Source organism: Saccopteryx leptura, chromosome X (genome assembly GCF_036850995.1).
Source record: "Saccopteryx leptura isolate mSacLep1 chromosome X, mSacLep1_pri_phased_curated, whole genome shotgun sequence".
Lineage (NCBI taxonomy): Eukaryota > Metazoa > Chordata > Mammalia > Chiroptera > Emballonuridae > Saccopteryx > Saccopteryx leptura.
This window is the reverse complement of record NC_089516.1, coordinates 55,130,008-55,148,314: the sequence shown is the minus strand read 5'-3', so window position 1 is coordinate 55,148,314 and position 18,307 is coordinate 55,130,008. Positions and strand designations below refer to the sequence as shown.

The 18,307-nt window shown below is 45.2% G+C and overlaps 1 protein-coding gene across 4 annotated transcripts; it reads left to right on the top strand.

Annotated features, from left to right (window-relative positions):
* Positions 1 to 9,040: 9,040 nt before the first annotated feature.
* On the top strand, positions 9,041 to 13,946 carry HMGB3 (high mobility group box 3). Of its 4 annotated transcripts, none has more exons than XM_066356451.1 (5): positions 9,041 to 9,150; positions 11,250 to 11,404; positions 11,675 to 11,814; positions 12,237 to 12,411; positions 12,953 to 13,946. In XM_066356451.1, the coding sequence occupies exons 2-5, from the start codon at positions 11,255 to 11,257 to the stop codon at positions 13,103 to 13,105; spliced, it is 618 nt and encodes a 205-aa protein (XP_066212548.1). In that variant the 5' UTR covers positions 9,041 to 9,150; positions 11,250 to 11,254; the 3' UTR covers positions 13,106 to 13,946. The 4 variants fall into 4 exon arrangements, with proteins under 4 accessions (XP_066212548.1, XP_066212550.1, XP_066212549.1 ...); XM_066356453.1 differs by lacking the exon at positions 9,041 to 9,150 and adding an exon at positions 9,174 to 9,329; XM_066356452.1 differs by lacking the exon at positions 9,041 to 9,150 and adding an exon at positions 9,433 to 9,671.
* The last annotated feature ends 4,361 nt before the right edge of the window (positions 13,947 to 18,307 follow it).

The window sequence follows — 18,307 nt, the reverse complement described above, 5'->3', positions numbered from 1 at the left end:
ACTAGCTTCTCACTCAACACTCTGCCATCTTGGCTGCCTCTCCTGGCCTCCTCCACGTGGCCTTTCTCTGCTCTCCTTTCTGCTCTCTCCTCTAATATTAATCTCAGGAACCAAGAGCGCAAGCTCCTGTTCTGCCCCTATTTTATAGTGTAGAAATCCAAACCTTTAATCCAATATACAAAATAGGGAAGTCTCTAATACAAAGTCACTTATCAGAGACATGATGGGATTGTACCACCCCACATCAAAAAGGGTGGGAAAGGCTTAATCCCAAAACCAAGCCCCAGGCTACAAGGATTCTGCCTGCCCACAGCCCACAGAGACACACATCAATATCACCTGGGCAACGGCCTCCACGTGAGCAGCGCCATCTTTAACAAAGTGAGCATAATATATTTTATCTGCCCAACACTCTGTCTCTCTAAAAATCAATCAATAAATAAAAACCTGGCTGGATAGCTCAATGGGCTGGAGCATCATCCCATTGTGGAGATTGTTGGTTTGATTGCCTGGTCAGGGCACATACAGGAACAGCTTGATTCCTCTCTCTCTCTTTCTCTCTCTCTCTCTCTCCCTACCCTGAAAGAAAGAAAAGAAAGAAAGAAAAGAAAAGAAAGAAGGAAAAAGAAAGAAGTGTACATTTATAAAAGGCTCCTCAGGCCTGACCTGTGGTGGCGCAGTGGATAAAGCATCGACCTGGAATGCTGAGGTTGCCGGTTCAAAACCCTGGGCCTGCCAGATCAAGGCACATATGGGAGTTGATGCTTCCTGCTCCTCCCCCCCTCTCTCCCTCTCTCTCTCTCTCCTCTCTAAAATGAATAAATAAAAATTAAAAAAAAAAGAATAAATAAAAGGCCCCTCAGGTTGCTGATGTGAAGAACAGATGATATGAGAGGGCTAAGCAGGTAGACAAGTTGTGTGTGTGTGTGTGTGTGTGTGTGTGTGTGAGAGAGAGAGAGAGAGAGAGAGAGAGAGAGAGAGAGAGAGAGAATATCATGGATCAGTAGAGAGAGGTAGGGAGAAGCAGCTGTATTTGAGAGATATCCAGGAAATCAAATAGATAAGATTGGGGGACATCATGGATGTGACAGATAGGGGAGATGGAAGCAAGGCAGGATGCTAGAGAGATAGTGGTGCCATTCTCTGGGGTGTGTACGAGGGAGGCGCAGAGGTTGGAGAGCTTGCTTTGGAACACACTGGGGTGGTGTCCTGGAAAGTCACTCATCTGATAACTTCAGCAATTTCCCTTAGGCCTTTTGACTTTTGCTGCCCTTCTTTCTGTGGTTTTCAGCAGACAGAAGCGTCCTGAACGCTCATTTACACAGGAAACGCCCTCGGTGGATCCACCCTCTCCTTGTTTGTTTTGTCCACTGAAAACAACTTGCAGTGAGGTGTTGGAGACTGCAAGCTGACAGGATCCCTGCAGTTTAGATTTTGGGGGGACAGAGGTGTGGGGGACTGGCAGTATGCTGACAGGATCCTTATTGCCCATCCCCCTACCTCACTTGCTTGATTAAGTTGCTAAAGGCTAAGTTCTTCCCCACAACTTCTGTTTGTTTAAGTTGGTAAAGGCAATTTACATGCCCTTCTCCACACCTCCCTGTTAGTTATGTTTACCCTTTGTTTTGTGAAGTTAAGATGTTATGCAGTGTGGAGGGTTTTCTGCACTGGGGTGAATTCTTGGGTTGCCTTGGAAATGTGACTTTGTTTCAGAGATCGCTTTGATTTGTTAATGACTTTGCTCTGCCCTATAAATAAAGTGGTTTGGGGGTGGAGACTTGCTCTTGAAAGTTATCAGCTGTGGAGTGGACCCTCCCGATCCCACCCTTTTTCTTTCTGTGCTTATTTTCTAATCGTCCACTGTTTCCACTCTGAGACCTGCAAAATTATTTGCCGTGCGGGTTTGTGACAGTGAGGCCTGTTCAAAAGACTGGGAGAGAGAAGTCTCAATTCTGTCCAGATGGCTTAGTGTCCTTGGGTAAAACATTTACTTTCTCTGGGCATTTTTTCTAAAATATGCATAAATATCTTACAGGAATTTTGTGACGTGCAGGTTAGACAATAGATATGCAAGCACTCTGCAAATTGTTAAGGAACAAGATGCAAAGTAACTTATTATCGTTATCATCCTGTTCTCTGATCTGTCTTTGGCCATTTGTAGTTTATGTTTATAGTTTCTCACCTTTATCATTTTAGCTGATTGTCCTTTTCTCTGAATTGTGCAGGCCAGGTATAAATATATTCAAAAGTAAGTGGAAAGTTGAGATGATAAGCTATCATGTTGTTGTTTTTTTAAAGGTGTAAAGCCAGTAGCCACAGCCACCATCACAGCCGCCTGGCCCATGCAGGTTCACATTTGATTCGGACAGATGGTAATGAAACAACGGAGCCAAGAACTGGTGGGCCATTAGCTTTAATCCTAGCTTGCACCTGGCGGGCAAGAAATACACACAGTGGGAAAACACTTCCCTTTCTATTCAGGGCTCCCAAAGCCACTGACTTATTAGAGTTTCCTATAATCAAATGTTTCTACCTCACCAGCTTTACTCACCTCTGTTCCCCATTTCCTTCTATCTGCACAAACTCTGCACAAACTGGCTTCTCCTTCACCACTCTGCCATCTTGGCTGCTTCTCCTCTCCTCCACGTGGCCTTTCTCTGCTCTCCTCTCTAATGCTAATCTCAGGAAGAGAGGGAAGAGAGAGAGAGAGAGAGAGAGAGAGAGAGAGAGAGAGAGAGAGAGCTCCCAGTCTGCCCCATTTTATAGTGTACAAATCAAAACCTTTAATCCAATATACAAGTAAGGAAGTCTCTGATACAAAGTCACTTATCTGAGGCATAATGAGATTCCTCATGAGAGTGCACCACTCCCTATCATATAACAGTCAAGGGTATGGGGGAAATTTTAGTCTTAAAATTAAGCCTTAGGCTATAACGACCCTGCCTGCTTACAGCCTATCCCCCACACCCAATGCAAACTATAAGCAAGCAAACATATATATCATATTTACAAACGTATTTGACCAACAAAAGGCTTTCCCTTGAAATCTCTCAAAGGAAGCTGAACTAAATGTCATATATCACATTTTTTAAAAAAGCTGTCCAGAATCATTTGAAAAGATTAACAAAGGAGATGTGTTTATGAATACAAACATACATTTTTCACTTAACTGCAAGACCACGGAACCAGAACTTCTTCATCCATTCATTCCTTCAGTAAATATTCACTGGGCAAATACAGTGTGCCCTCTTACAGGTATCTGGGAAACACCATGGAGCTTGTGCTCTGGTGGATATTTGTGTGAGAAAGGTCCTAAAGATCAACTAGTATCTAGTGCAACTTCCCGGACTGTACAGAAAGGGAAACTGAGGACCAGTGAGGCTCAAGGATTTTCCCAGGGGTTTGCCAAAGCCCCTTGCAGCTGAGGAGAGCAGAGAACAAAGTCCCCTGTGCTTCTAGGCTGTGAGAGTCCTTCCTTGATACTTATGTTTGTTTGGATTTAGAAATGTAGAACTGTTTGCCTAATACTTCATGCAGCAAACACTCTGTGTCAGGACTTGGACTGGACCTCATTTTACTTATTCATTTTAGAGAGGAAAGAGAGAAGGCGCGGGGGAGCAGGAAGCATCTACTCCCATATGTGCTTTGACCAGGCAAGCCCAGGGCTTCGAACTGGACATCTCAGCATCCCAGGTTGACACTTTATCCACTGCGCCATCACAGGTCAGGTTCACTTTAATCTTCTGAGTGCTCTTGAACTGGCAAGAACCAAAAACCTCTTTAAATAACATTTGTCACTCTTTGTACTATTTTCTATCTATTTTCAATGTTTTCTTAACCTCTCCAGGTAGCCAAGCAGCTTACAGGGTGTTACAGTAATATAATGTTATAGTAATTAAATACATAGAAGTATAGAAAAATATGAAAGATATATAGAAATAAGTTAGGATATAATATTAAAAGCCATTAAGGCAAGTAAATAAGGTTATGCTGTCTGGATAGGAATTAATCTAGTGTGTTCAGATATGACAGGCAGACTCTGCCTTTCACTCAGGGCCCAGTTAGTGTGTGTGTGAAGTTATATATAGATAAAAAGTAGCTTGATGTGATAACTCTGTAGATTAACATAAAGAAGAAGCTTCCCTAGGAAAACCTTAAAAGTGGCTTGATGTGACTCTTTTTGCAGATTAACTTCCCTGCTAGGAACTCCCAAAAGGTGGTTTGATGTGATAATCTTATAGATTGACACCTGTTAGAAGGTGTTGGCTAGAAAAAGGTACTAAAGCTACCTCCCTCTCCACTGCAGTAGTTGCCCTGACTCCAACGTGAACATGGACTGTCTCCACGCCACTCTGACCAAGGATAGCCAAGAAGAGTATGCCGACGGGGCCCCCTTAAGCTGTACCCAGGCACGCCAACAGATTTGTGAGTAATAAACTGCCTGTGAGATTCTTTTTTTTTTTTTTTCAGAGACAGAGAATCAGAGAGAGGGATAGACAGGGACAGAGACAGAAACGGAGAGATGAGAAGCATCAATCATTAGTTTTTCGTTGCGCATTGCGACACCTTAGTTGTTCATTGATTGCTTTCTCATATGTGCCTTGACTACAGGCCTTCAGCAGACCGAGTAACCCCTTGCTTAAGCCAGCAACCTTGGGTCCAAGCTGGTGAGCTTTTGCTCAAACCAGATGAGCCCGCGCTCAAGCTGGTGACCTCGGGGTCTCGAACCTGGTTCCTCGACATCCCAGTCCGATGCTCTATCCACTGCGCCACCGCCTGGTCAGGCTGCCTGTGTGATTCTTGCAACTAACTTGTGTGCCAGTTATGTCTTTCCTCCGGTGGCAATTGGTCTCAGCACTGATAAGTAGAATCCTCATAGCCACCTCAAGAGTAGTCTCAAAGAGGCTGCCAGCCCTGCTGTTAAGCAGGAGTGTCCCACTGTGCGGGGAAGTCGAATCTGGGACACCTGATTGACGTAGAGCTTGGGATGTACTGGGACACAAAGTTATGATTTGAGATTTCTTGGGTTTGGGGCTTGGCCTGGGGCTGAGCCTTACAGATAACTGATGTGGTTAAAGTACTTTCCAGGAAGAGCCAGGGCAGAGGTCCAGAGCATCCTCCAATTGCCTTGAGCAGTTGCAGATAACACCAACACATCACTGGCTACTAAGCTTTGCTACAAAGGAGACAGCCTGCCTTGAGGTCCCTGAGTCCAGAACTTGCCTATGTACCCCTGACTTTCTGTCACTTTTTTTCACCTTCTAGATTGGTTGTTAGCCCTTCCCTGGGTGGCCTTTTACTGGTGATACCTAGACCAGCTTTTCTCATTCCCTTCCTCACAAGCATACTGGACAGTGGCAGCAGTGGGTAAGGTGGATTGAATCACCTTTGATAGATGACACTGAAGCTGGGAGAGGTGAGGTGACATAGCAAAAGGCACACTGTGAAGTCAGAATCCAAAACCACTGCCTTGCCCCTGCATTCTAGCCCTACGACTTACTTCACTTCGTCACCCCTGTGTAATTTATCGGTAGGCATTCAAAACATGTACATGGATGGCATTGGATATTGAGGTTTTGCTGGGGTAGGAACTCGCTAAGCCACAGCTTGTGCTTAGATGTGCTGCCACATATGGGCAGTACAGAGGAGAAAATTATGTTGTAAGGAGCCTATTAACTGAGGCTCATGGGGAAGGGATGGAGGAATCAGGGAGACTGGGCCCAAAGACGACATGGAGACTTGAGGTGATATGTGTTTGTGAGGAACAGGAGCAGGGAACCATGGTAACCATCTTCAGATCTCTGATGCCCTCACTCAGCAATGTCATAATCATGTTCTGTGAAGTTCTGATGATGCAACCACAGGTTAAAGTTTCAGGCCTAGTGCTTCAGCTGGATAGGAAGAGCTTTTTCAGAAGCAGAAATTGAAATGATTCCTGTGAAGATGTGCAGAGCTTTCATCATTCGAAGGATGTACATAGAAATAGGAGACACACGAGCAGGGCTATGGTAGTGGGTGGGGAAGAATGGGTCTTAAGGGGTATAAAGCCAGTAGCCACGGCCACCATCACAGCCGCCTGGCCCATGCAGGTTCACATTTGATTCAAACAGTCGGCAATGAAACAACGAAGCCAAGAACTGGTAGGTCATTAGCTTTAATTCTAGCTTGCACCTGGCAGGCAAGGGAAAACACACACTGGGCTCCAAAACCTACTCATTCAGGGCTCACAAAGCTACTGACTTATCCGAGTTTCCTAGAATCAAAGGTTTCTAGCTCACTAGCCTTATTCACCTCTGTTCTCCATCTCCTTCTCTCTGCACAAACTGGCTTCTCCAACACTCTACCATCTTGGCTGCTTCTCCTGGTCTCCTCCACGTGGCCTTTCTCTGCTCTCCTTTCTAACGTTAATCTCAGGAACAGAGAGAGAGAGAGAGAGCGAGAGAGAGAGCTCCCAGTCTGTTCCACTTTATAGTGTAGAAACCAAAACCTTTAATCCAATATATAAACAAGGAAGTCTCTGAAACAAAGTCACTTATCTGAGGCAGAATGGGATATTCCTCATGAGAGTGCACCACCCCACATCAAAAAGGGTGGGAAAGGCTTAGTCCCAAAACCAAGCCCCAGGCTACAAGGATCCTGCCTGCCCACAGCTTGCCCCCAACACACATTAATATAATCATGCCCATCCCAAGCGAGAAGGGCAACCAATACCATCACCTGGGCTATGGGCTTCCATGTGGGTAGTGCCGTCTTTAACAAAGTGAGCATAATATATTTTATCTGCCCAACAAGGGAGGTGATTATACACCACTTATCGTAGGGTCTTTTCTGGCTGGGAGATACTTTTATTCTCTGGGTTTGCCTTCACACTGTTGTCTCTGGGAATGTTGTATGTGCCTGGCTTTGAGTGTGCATGCATATGCTGCTTGTGTGACCCTCACCATCCTCTCAGGGGCCCGGCAAATAGTGCCTGGTGGGTTCTGAAGCTGACCGCTGTAGTTCTGCACCTTGGTGCCTGCCAACTGCTAAGTGCAGCTTCTTGTGGTGGCCCAAATGCTGCATAGTGGCTGGATCAGAGATGAGACCTGTGTCCTGCTTGAAACCTCAACTTGGATCTCTGGCCTAGGAAGGCCTGACAACCTGGAGGCCAGGGTACTCTGGCAGAAGGGAGGTACTGGTCAGACCACATGTGAAGACCCTACTCCCCTTTGGGAAGGGCAGAGACAGGGAGGAGGGAGTGGCTTGGGCAGGTCAGACCCTGATAACCTGGTCATAGAAGAAGCTAGCACTGTCTTCCTAGAAAAAAATCCTGGCGTGTCAGGAAATCTCGGAAGGGTGGGGGTTGGATTGTGTGTAGAATGGTGATCTGGAGGTTTAGAGATTGCCGAAGATGGAAAAGACAGCCCAGAAGGGAAGTGACAAGATCATTATAAATGAAGGTATATGAGCAGAAGGTAGGCATCCACTCAGTTAGCCCTAACAGGGCAGAGGATTACAGAGGCGGCCTTAGGATGTCTGCATTCCCAAGGATATGTACATTGAGGACTTAAGAAAGTAAGTTGATACTTGTCAAAGTAGTATTGTCTTTGTCTTTTGGTCTCAGTTGGCTCCCTAATGATGGAAGCCTAGTAGTGCCAGCTGCAGGGGCTAAGGCTTGTCCAGGAGGCTGAGGAGTTAGCTAGAACTGGGTGAAGATGGGGAGGCAGTTGCCTTCTGAGATCAGCTCCTTTGAACACCTCAAACTCAGCCAGTTTCTGGAAACAACATCTGAAAAACTCATCTTCTGGTCTCATAAATAGTTTGCTATCTTGGTGGTTCGAAGTGCTTTGGAAAGGGAACTTAAAACTCGTGATGTGCCTCTTCCATTATTTTCTTCAAATTTCATCCCATAAAATGGGTACCTTTTCCTCACCCTTCCTTCTTTTATTCTTTTTATAAATCTCAAAGAGAGAACGGCCCTCCAATATTTTTCAACAGGGCTGATACTAGCATTTGTAGTGGGACATTTCTTCCTTCTATGTGACTGTCCTGTCCAATGCAGGACGTTTAACATTACTGGCCATCCCCTTCTCTTACTGAATTACAGGAACAATTCTGTCATGGGGCATTTTCAAACATCCCTTAGAGGTGACACTGTCTACCCCTCTCTCCTCACCCCACACACTTTGAAAACCATTGCCTGAATACCGTAAAAGAAGTAACTTTTAAGGCCTTATCACTAGTTAGTGGGAAAGCTGAGGACATCAAGTCAAGTAAAATCTCATTCATTCATTCCAATAACTTTTATTCTTCAACCAGGGTGTGTGTCAGGAGAGCAGGGGGAATGTGGGCCTGAACTGCATCAGTAAAGAGGTGACTCCCTGAACACAAAACTACAATTTCTAACTATTTCTCTACTTTCGTCAAACTCTGTTTTCCTCCTCTAGCCCACTTAGCTCGCCGTTTGGGCAACTGCAGGCATTAACAGACATTCTGGCAATTAGTGCAAAGAGCCTAATAGAGCTGGATCCTCAGGAGTCAGGTCCCTTTGGGGCCAGAAGCGGGATTCCAGTGTTGAAAACCCGGGGTCTTGGCGCATCGAGGACCAAAGTGCGACAAGGCCCCTGCCGCACAGTTCCGACGGAACTGGGCAAAAATGTTGGACCGTCGACCCTCCCGGCCGGCCTCGGGAGGTTTTCCTGGGCTGGAAGGCTGCCTGGGACTAGGGGCCAGAGGCGGGGCTGCGCGGGCCGCGGCGCGGTGGGAGCAGAGGACAGATCAGCTGGCCTCAACCTCGCCTTCCCACGCCAGAGGCCAAGGCCACGGGGAATGGCGGGGCCACTTCTCCAAAGTCCTTTGAGACCCCAGTTCAGTTCATGGAGGGGGCGTGGGGGTGGGAAAGGGAGAATATTATTCATCAGTTTTGAATCTGCAGCTAGCGCCAGCGAGTAGTTCTCTTTGAATGAATGATCCCAGAGGCCGAGCCCAACGGGCGCCCGCACCTGTTTAATATGCATGAGGCCCGCAGCCAATGGCCGGGCAAGGAGGCTGTTTTAAACGGCAGAGCCTGCTGGCCAATCAGGCGGCTCTCGTGGAGGCAGCTAGCGCGAGGCTGGGGAGTGTTGAGCCTCGCGTTGTGCCCTGCGCTGCCCAGACTGGCGAACAATACAGGTACGTTTCCGCCTCCCGCGCCCGCCGCCGCCGCCGCCGCAGCAGCAGCGTCCGCATAACTTTCCTGCCCGCGCTCCGCCAGCGTGGCCAGGTGCCGCGGTCTCTAGCTTCTCCTCCGCGCGTCCTTCCCGCCCCTTCCGCCTTCCTTTTACCTAAGCGACTGGGAAGAAGCAATTCAGGTGTTTCAACTTTCCAGTGCTTCATTCCCAGCTCCCTCTGCCTGGGCTTTGCTTCATTCCCGGAGCCCCCCTCGGCCGCCCCCCTCCTCCCTGAGGCCAGATGTTGGGGTAGCGGCGGCAGCGGGCTCGGGAAGCGCGCGTTCTGGCGCCGGGCGCCGGCACTGGGAAGGAGGCAGAATGCTCCCCGGCCCGGGACGGATGCAGCGGGGGACGGGCAGCCGGTGTCCGCGGGCGGCTGCGGCGCAGGCAAACTTCGCTACCAGGCTTTGCCGGGCACTGTGCGAGCCCGCAGGCTGCGCTGCTGCTTCTGCACTAACATGGCCGTCTCTGGAGCGCACGGAGGTCCGGGTTGGGGGGGTGGGGTGGGGGGCAGGCCGGCCGCCCCCCGCTCGTCGCCTGCCCGCTGGGCACCGCCGCCGTTGCTAACATGGCTGGAGCGTGATGGGCCCTGGCGAGGGATGGACTGGCGGGCTGGGCAGGCGGTCGGGTTCCTGGGCGGGCTCTGGCCTTGGTCCCAGAGGCTGGTGGCTTGGAGGGCCAGGGGCGCTGCCGCGAGCCCCAGCGCTGTCGTGCGTCATGGCTGCACGGGCGCCTTTGTTATTCCGAGGAATGCACCCCGCGCCGGCGATGGGGGGGGTCAAGCTCGCGGCCCCCTCAGCCCTGCGCCTCCGGACGCCCGGGGCGGGGCGGGGCGGGGCGGGGGCCGGCGAGCGGGCGGCGGTGGCGGGGCCCGGACTGCTTTGTTCGCCACCGCCGCCTGTGCCGGCTGCTCGCGGATCAGCCATTTTAGTGAGCTGGGCTAAGAGGTATGGCAGGCGCCACCATCATTGCGGTCGCTGCCTGCCAGGCTCCGCGCCTCGGGCGCTGCTGCGGTCGCCGCCCCCGGCCCCGCGCGTCCCCTGGGGGAGGCAACGGTGCATTTCAGGGGCACTTTCTTTCATCAGGAAGCTTTTGACAAAATGGAAGGTGAATTATGGATGTTCGACACCCGCACGAGCCCAGCTGGCCACTGCCGGCCTGGGGCTCTCCTGCGTTCTGTCTTGCCCCACCCACGCAGTCACTGTGGGGCCCAAAGGCAGCCTTTGGGTCGGTCCCTGCAGAGTGGAGCGCTTTAGTTTCACATGATGACCTTGGGTGTGGGAAAAGGAAAAGATGGCGGGAAGCTGGGGGGTGGGGGTGGGACAGGGACTATGACACACCACAGCTGCATTTTTATTTGGAAACTTTAGAGAAAGTATTTCTGGCTGGACATACCTTCTGCTTTACAGATGAGCAAGACTAACCCTTTTGGTAGCTCCTGCCCCTTTAGATAATGGTGAAGAGACAGATTTGGACTTATAAAGTACAGAAATATCTGCTCACTTGCTGTATTACCATTCTTGTTAAAGCTATTTTTATTATAAGTCAGAACTCATCAACAATAGTGAGATATCGAATTTTCCCTATTTGCAGTTCTCCTGCTTTGATCTTGTGTTTAGCAGCGGTGACAGTATTTTTGTTTCTAACATGGGAGTAAAACATGACCAGCTGGCTTTGGTTTCAAACTTCTATCATCAGCCTTCACCGACTACAAATGTGTCCTCTCCACTTTATGGTTGTAGTTCCCAAAATGTAGTATTTCTAAATTGGAATGTAGTGCTGAGCCACCCCACTTGGGCTCGTTGCATTTGGAGAACTTGATTGCTCTTGAACCTCTGGGCTTCATGCTGGTCAAAAGTTAAATGACAAGCTTCGGTGAGACTGATTTCCTCCCCAGTCTGTCTTTGGTTGCCAGGGGCATTAGGCTTTTTGGGGGAGGTTGGAGGTGCTACCTAAGAACAACCGCGATTTTAATTTTGCCCTGCTTTTGGTATATCTTGTAGTTCTGTTCCATTCATTGGATTTGTTTTTCTTTGTTTCTCTTCCTTACATCCATCACAGTCAGGATGGCTAAAGGTGATCCCAAGAAGCCAAAGGGCAAGATGTCTGCTTATGCCTTCTTTGTGCAGACGTGCAGAGAGGAACATAAGAAGAAAAACCCAGAGGTTCCTGTCAATTTTGCAGAATTTTCTAAGAAGTGCTCCGAGAGGTGGAAGGTACTTTTGTTTTTTCTTCAAGCTAGTTTTAGTTGGATTTCACATTGGGGTTATGTACTAGGGGGCTGTTTTATTCCTCTTTACTTAGACACATCTCATCTGTTTTTATAATTTTATATGTGTGCTTTTATTTTTTTTTTAAAGACTGGAGTTTTAAGTCATTCATCCCCTTTTGCAAGTGATTATAGCAGCTGTCACTTTAATTATAGGATAACTGAACAGGTATGTGTTGACTGCATTTAGGAATTTAATAGGTCTTGTTCTTTGCAGACAATGTCAGGGAAAGAGAAATCTAAATTTGATGAGATGGCAAAGGCAGATAAAGTACGCTATGATCGGGAAATGAAGGATTATGGACCAGCTAAGGGAGGCAAGAAGAAGAAGGACCCTAATGCTCCCAAAAGGCCACCGTAAGTGACCATAAGATTCAGGACAACCGTGAGGAACTTTCCTTCAGCTTGAAAGATTTTTTTAAAAGATAATTTACCTAAAAGTCAGGATACCTTTGCAAAATATTCTGTACTTTTAGCTTGAGGTATGTGTGAACTGTTGTGCGTGGTGTTTGCCTGTTGGCCTTTCCACTGGGAAGCAAGTAGCCTGGATCCAGGTGTCAGTGTCCTTAGGTACATTCTCTACCCCTTGCCCAGTACCCGAGAGACAGAGAAATCACTATATATTTCTAAAGCAGCTTAAACATTCTGGAACCTACAACTTTGAAACACTGTGTATGGTATCACACATTTCTTCACTATAAAGAGGAGTCACATGGAATTTTGATTTACGCTCATGTTTTTGAGGGTTTTCATTTAATTTATATAATTATCCCTCCAAGGTCTGGATTCTTCCTGTTCTGTTCAGAGTTCCGCCCCAAGATCAAATCCACAAACCCTGGCATCTCTATTGGAGATGTGGCAAAGAAGCTGGGCGAGATGTGGAATAACTTAAGTGACAATGAAAAGCAGCCTTACAACAATAAGGCTGCAAAGCTGAAGGAGAAGTATGAGAAGGTGAGGTGGATCAGAGTATGTGGTTTGGATGGAGAGTAGTCAGCTGCTTTGTGTTGGGGGATTGTGGGATGGTGGCTGCTTTGCTGGGCTGAGTGACTAGCAGCACATGCATGCGTTAAAGGCTCCTTGGTCACCCTTACCCTTTTTTTTGGGGGGGGGGCAGGGAGAGAGGAATATTGAGCTGCTCTTGTATGTGCTCTGACCAGGAAATCTAACTGGCAACCTCTGCTCTCGGGATGATGCTCCAGAGCTATGCAGCTAGGGTTTACTTTTTTTTTTTTTCCTTTAGAGACAGAGGTGAGGGAAGAGAGAGGGGGAGAAGGGAAGCATTCATTTGTTGTCCCACTTAGTCGGGTCACCCATTACCTTTTAAAAGGCTGAGAAACAAATTTGTATCAAGAAACAAATTTTTAAATAGCAGTCTGTACTGTTTTGGATTCCTGATTTCTTATTCTAAGGCAGGGACAGCATGTTTCTACCCTGTGCTAAAATAGCTGTGGGAGAGCTTGTCTCATTTGGAATGTGTCCCTGTTCCTTCTAGGATGTTGCCGACTATAAATCTAAAGGAAAATTTGATGGTGCAAAGGGTCCTGCTAAAGTTGCCCGGAAAAAGGTGGAAGAGGAAGATGAAGACGAGGAGGAAGAGGAGGAGGAGGAGGAGGAAGAGGAGGAGGAGGAAGAGGAAGATGAATAAAAAAACTTTATATCTGTCTCCTTGTGAATACCTTAGAGTAGGGGAGCGCTGTAATTGACAACAGCTCTTAAGAGGTGTCTGTTGCCCTCATTAGGATTAATCACACAATTGGATCATGATCATATATGTAGTCTTTCAAAGTGCTCTAGAAATTGTCAGTGGTTTACATGAAGTGGCCATGGGTGTCTGGAGCACCCTGAAACTGTATCAAAGTTGTACATATTTCCAAACATTTTTAAAATGAAAAGGCTCTCGTGTTCTCCTCACTCTGTGCACTTTGCTGTTGGTGTGACAAGGCATTTAAAAATGTTTTTGCCATTTTCTTTAATCAGTAAGGTGGTATCTATATGGTTATTGTCTAGAAATCCTGGGTTATCAACTGTACATATCTATAGTTTGTAAAAAGAACAAAACAACCAAGACAAGCTTTTGATGCTCTTTGCTTGGCGTTGAGAATGTGGGGAAGATGCCTTTTGGAGGGGCTGTAGCTCAGGGCTGTTCAATGTGAGGCTGGACCTGTGGACACTGCAGTGGGCATCCATTTAGCTTCAGGTTGTCTTGTTTTTGTATATAGTGACATAGCATTTTGCCATTCTTAGCTGTGGAAGGGGGGTCAGCTGGCATGAGAAGTGTTTGGATTTTAGTTAAGTGCTGTAGTTTTTACCTGTTTGTTATAAAACAAACTAGAACTCTTTGTTGTCAGCAAAAAGCCACTGCATTGATGAAAGTTCAGGAACCTTCTGTACTAAACACAATTTGCAACATTTTGTTATTTTTTTGTATGTTTAGAATGCTGAAATGTTTTTGAAGTTAAATAAACGGCATTACATTTTTTTAAGCTGTTCTCTGTAATAACAGTCTAAATTTCTGACTCATAGCAGTCCTAGTGGTAAAACAATCCACTCTATTGTATTTGGCAACTAGCCTCCCTATAAATCTGGTAACTTAAATGGGACCAGTTTAGGATGAGATGAAGAAGGCTATTTGCAGCTACTGCATGATTTTGTGTCTGAATTGGCTGTAAGATAAAGTCTGACCTACTGAATGTAGGAGCCAAGAAAACTTGACACAGACAAGGGTTTAGCAGTCTTTGGAAGTGCTGGAGGGTGGGTGATGAAGATTGAAGGTGACTACTATGAGGTTTAACTTTTTTTTCTTTTTTGCCTCCTGCTTCACCCCTGACATGGGCCAGATTCATTGCTAAACCGCAAAATCATCTGGAGTGTGTGTGTGTGTGTATGGTGTGTCAGTCTTCATTTACCCTCCTTTGCACCCGGAACATTTACTTGGCTCAACAATTGAGATCTTGAGCTGCTGCTTCTGTCTCTTGGACAACAATGAAGGGTGTTGGGTAGTGATCAGTATGCATTTTGCCCCCTACTTCAAGAAACCAAACACACCAAGGAAGATTGCTGGGCATCCTGTTGCAGATTGTTGAGGCACCTACAAGGCAGGCTGATAGAATCAATTCTTACTAAGCACTAAATGCATCCGATGAAAAGGGGAATGGCCTATATACCCCGTGAGCTAATTAGAAACAGGTTGTTAAATATTCTTAAACTTGAAGAAGCTGTTTGTGTTTTCAGTGATTATTTCATGTTGGTGGATGGTATAACATTTTGTCCAAGTTGGTAAGGGGTGATGGCCACTGGCAAAATGGTGATACTAAGTATTTTGAGGGCTGATGTGTACTACTGTATATCTTAAGTGTTGGCAGTAATGAAGGGGTACTATGTTTTGGGTGAATGTTGGTATTGCCTAGCATTGACACCAGATACGTATATTTGAGGCTGGAAAGCATTCAGGAGTATTTTAATGACATTACTCAGGAGAAAGCAGCTTTTTCTTAAAATAGGGTATTAGGAACCTTGCATGTCTGCAGACAGTGTCCTTCCCACCTTTTATGTCCTGAGTGAATACAGTTGTCATGATCACTGCCCTGATCTCTGATGATCTCTAATCTGTATTCATAGTCATTCCTTCTTATTCCAGAACTGTTTGTCCTTAAATGTGTTTCTCTAATTCTAGAATATGATCACTAATTAAAAATCCCTTGGTCCTGAGGTTTGCCCAGAGGCACTTGTTTCAGGATTGCCCCTCCTGCTTCAACCATGCCCTTGTTACTTTCCTCCAGCCATCACTTGGCATTTTAGCCTGAAGCTGCTGCTGCCCAACACAATGTGTCATTGTTAAGATTGGGGAGCTGTGGGCAACCTCATCCCATGAAAGAAACTCAGCGTGTCACAAAGGAGGGGTTTGTGCTAAGTGGTGCCCATCAATCTAGTAACAGACATGCCAACTTGGGAGGGGGTGACTTTCTTGTCCTCCCACAGGAGCTCAACAGAAGTAGACAAGCTGTTAGATGATCTTTGAGTAAGCAGACATTTAGTTCTAAAGAGACAAAGACTGAAGTTAAAGCCACTTGGCTCATTAGCTGCTTGCAGCAAGACCTTACCCACCCCATCACAATATTCCTTCTGATGGAATGATGCTTTGTAGCATCTGAAGTGTGACAAGTGGCATGTTGTCACCACCTAAGGCTTCAGCTTAACTTGATTTCTGGGCACTCAGTAGGTACTCTTGTAATGCCAACCTGTTAATTTTTTTTAATCTAAAGGACAGTACCTGCTTTCTCTAACCACCCCTCTCTTCCACCCCTTCACTCTGTTCTTGAATGGTGTTTTATTCTTTGGAAAGAACAAGGCTATGATGTAGCAACTATTGTATGTGTTTCCCGTGTGTCTCGTCACAAATGTATTTGGGGACCTTGGATGCATTCATTTTCTGTAATAAAGTTTCTTAATCAGTCATCCCCAAAAGTAATCAATGGGCTGTCTGCAATCTGTTTGAGATACTGAACCTCTGTATTTTGGGTTGATTATAATCTAAGAAGTACAAGCTTTGCTGTAACCATAGATCCAAACTAACATTTAATGGAAAGATGAGAAAGGGCAAGTGTTAAGGATTTCAAAGCCCCTATCAACCCTTCAGACGGGTAAGGGGGAGAGTTGGAACTGGAGCTCTATTCCAGGATAAATGCAGTTTTCAGCATGCTAAAGTGGTTGCACATTTGTAATAGGCCAGCCATGAGAAGGGCTTCCTAAGACCAAGGGTTGAGGCTTAGTTGGCTGACAGAACCAGCCCAGCAAGGAGTTTTGGATGAGAAAGCCCTGGATTTGCTTGCTGTTCTTGGGCACTGGCTTAGTTTCCTGTAGGGCCCAGAATACTTGGGAAGGGATTGATGGTGGGACACCTTTGCAGCCTCAGGCTTCCCTTCCTGCTTCAACCAGAACAACACCTCCATCCTGTTTTCTATTTTTCTTTTTATCTTGAGCATCCTTCTAAGATTTTAACTTTAAAAAAGAAGCTGGGACAGCATATCGATAAAGGAAAAAATACCCCACATCATCCCAATGGATATGTAAAAAGTATTTGATTAAATCCAGTACCCTTTCATGATAAAAACAAAACAGACTGGAAGTTAACTTCCTCAGTCTGATACAAAGCACTTAGAAAAACCCACTGCTAATATAATGAAAGACAGCTTTCCACCTAAGTTCAAGAACAAGACAAGGATGCCTGCTTGAGTCACTTCTATTCATTGTACTAGAAGTTCTAGCCAGGGCAATTAGGCAAGAAAAAAAAAAAAAGCCTTCAGACTCTAAGGAATACAGTTGTGCCTTTTTGTGGATGACATCATCGTATATATAGACCATCCTAAGGAATTTCTAAAACTCAGAACAAATTCAGCAAAGTTACAGGATATGAGATCAATAAATAAAAAATCTGTGTTACATTAACAATTTGAGCATGAAACTAAATTCATTTACAATAGCGTCAAATAAACACTTGGTGGAAAACTTAAAAAGTGTAAAATTCAATATGGGGAAAACTGCAAAATGTTGAAAGACATTAGTAACTTAAAGAGAAAAACATCTCATGTTCATGGGTTGGAAAACAATATTGTTAAGATGGCAATACTCCCAAAACTGATCTATACATTCAATGTAATCCTTATTAGAATCCCAGCTGGCTTTCTTTGTAGAAACTGACAAAGTCATTCTAAATTTCATATGGAAATTCAAGGAACTCAGTATAGCCAGAACAATTTTGAAAAATAACAACGTTGGAGGACTCAGACTTCTCAATTTCAAAACTTACTATAAAACTATAGTAACCAAGACAGTGCAGTACTAGCATAAGAACAGAATAGACAGAGCAATGGAATAAAATGGAAAGTTCCGATATAAACCCATGTACCTATAACCAATTAATTTTCTTTTTTTTTTAACCAATTGATTTTCAATAAAAGTATCAATATCGCTCAATGAGGGAAAGAATAGTCTTTTAAACAAATGTTCACGTGCAAAGGAATAAATTTCAGCCCCTACCTCATACCACATCCAAAAAATATTAATTCAAAATTGATTAAGGACCCAAATCTAAGAACTAAAACTATATATAAAGGTCAGTAGGAAACAGGTGCAAACCTTTGTGACCTTGGATTTGGCAGTAGTTTCTTAGGATGCCAAAAGCACAAAGTAACTGAAGAAAATAAGTTGAACTTTATCAAATAAAAAATATTTTGTACTTCAAACAGTATCATCAGAAAAGTGAAAAGGCAATTTACAGAGTGTGAGAAAATATTTGCAAATTATAACTTACAAGAATTTAGTATTCAAAACATGTCAGTAATTATTACAACTCAAAAAGGAAAAGAAAAAACCCAGTTTAAAAATGGGCAAAAGTTATAAATAGAGATTTCTCCAAACAGAGCATACCAATAAGCACATCAAAAGATTCTCTGTATTGTTAGCCATCAGGAAAACACAAATCAAAACCATAATGTGATACCACTTCATTTTCACTATCACGGCTACAATGATAACATGAAAAGGAAAATAACTAGTATTGTGAGGATTTGGAGCAGCTACACTCCTTATACATTGCTGGTGGGAATGTAAAATGCTGCAGTCTCCATGGAAAATAGTATGGTCCCTTAAGTTAAACATAAAATATAAACATAGACTATTTACCCAGAAATCCCACTCTTACGTATGCACCCAAAGAATTGAAAACAGGTATTTCAACAAATACATACTTGTACATGAATGTTCCTAACAGCATTATTCATAATAGCTAAAAAGTGGAAACAACACAGATGTCTATCAAGTGATGACTGGATAAATATGATCTATCCAT

What these genes read in the sequence shown, in the direction of transcription:
- HMGB3 (XM_066356452.1), top strand. Translation starts at nt 9,647, where the DNA reads ATGGCCGTCTCTGGAGCGCACGGAG. An exon ending in CGTCTCTGGAGCGCACGGAG is followed by an intron (nt 9,672 to 11,249) that starts GTCCGGGTTGGG and finishes CATCCATCACAG; the next exon opens with TCAGGATGGCTAAAGGTGAT. An exon ending in AATGCTCCCAAAAGGCCACC is followed by an intron (nt 11,815 to 12,236) that starts GTAAGTGACCAT and finishes TATCCCTCCAAG; the next exon opens with GTCTGGATTCTTCCTGTTCT.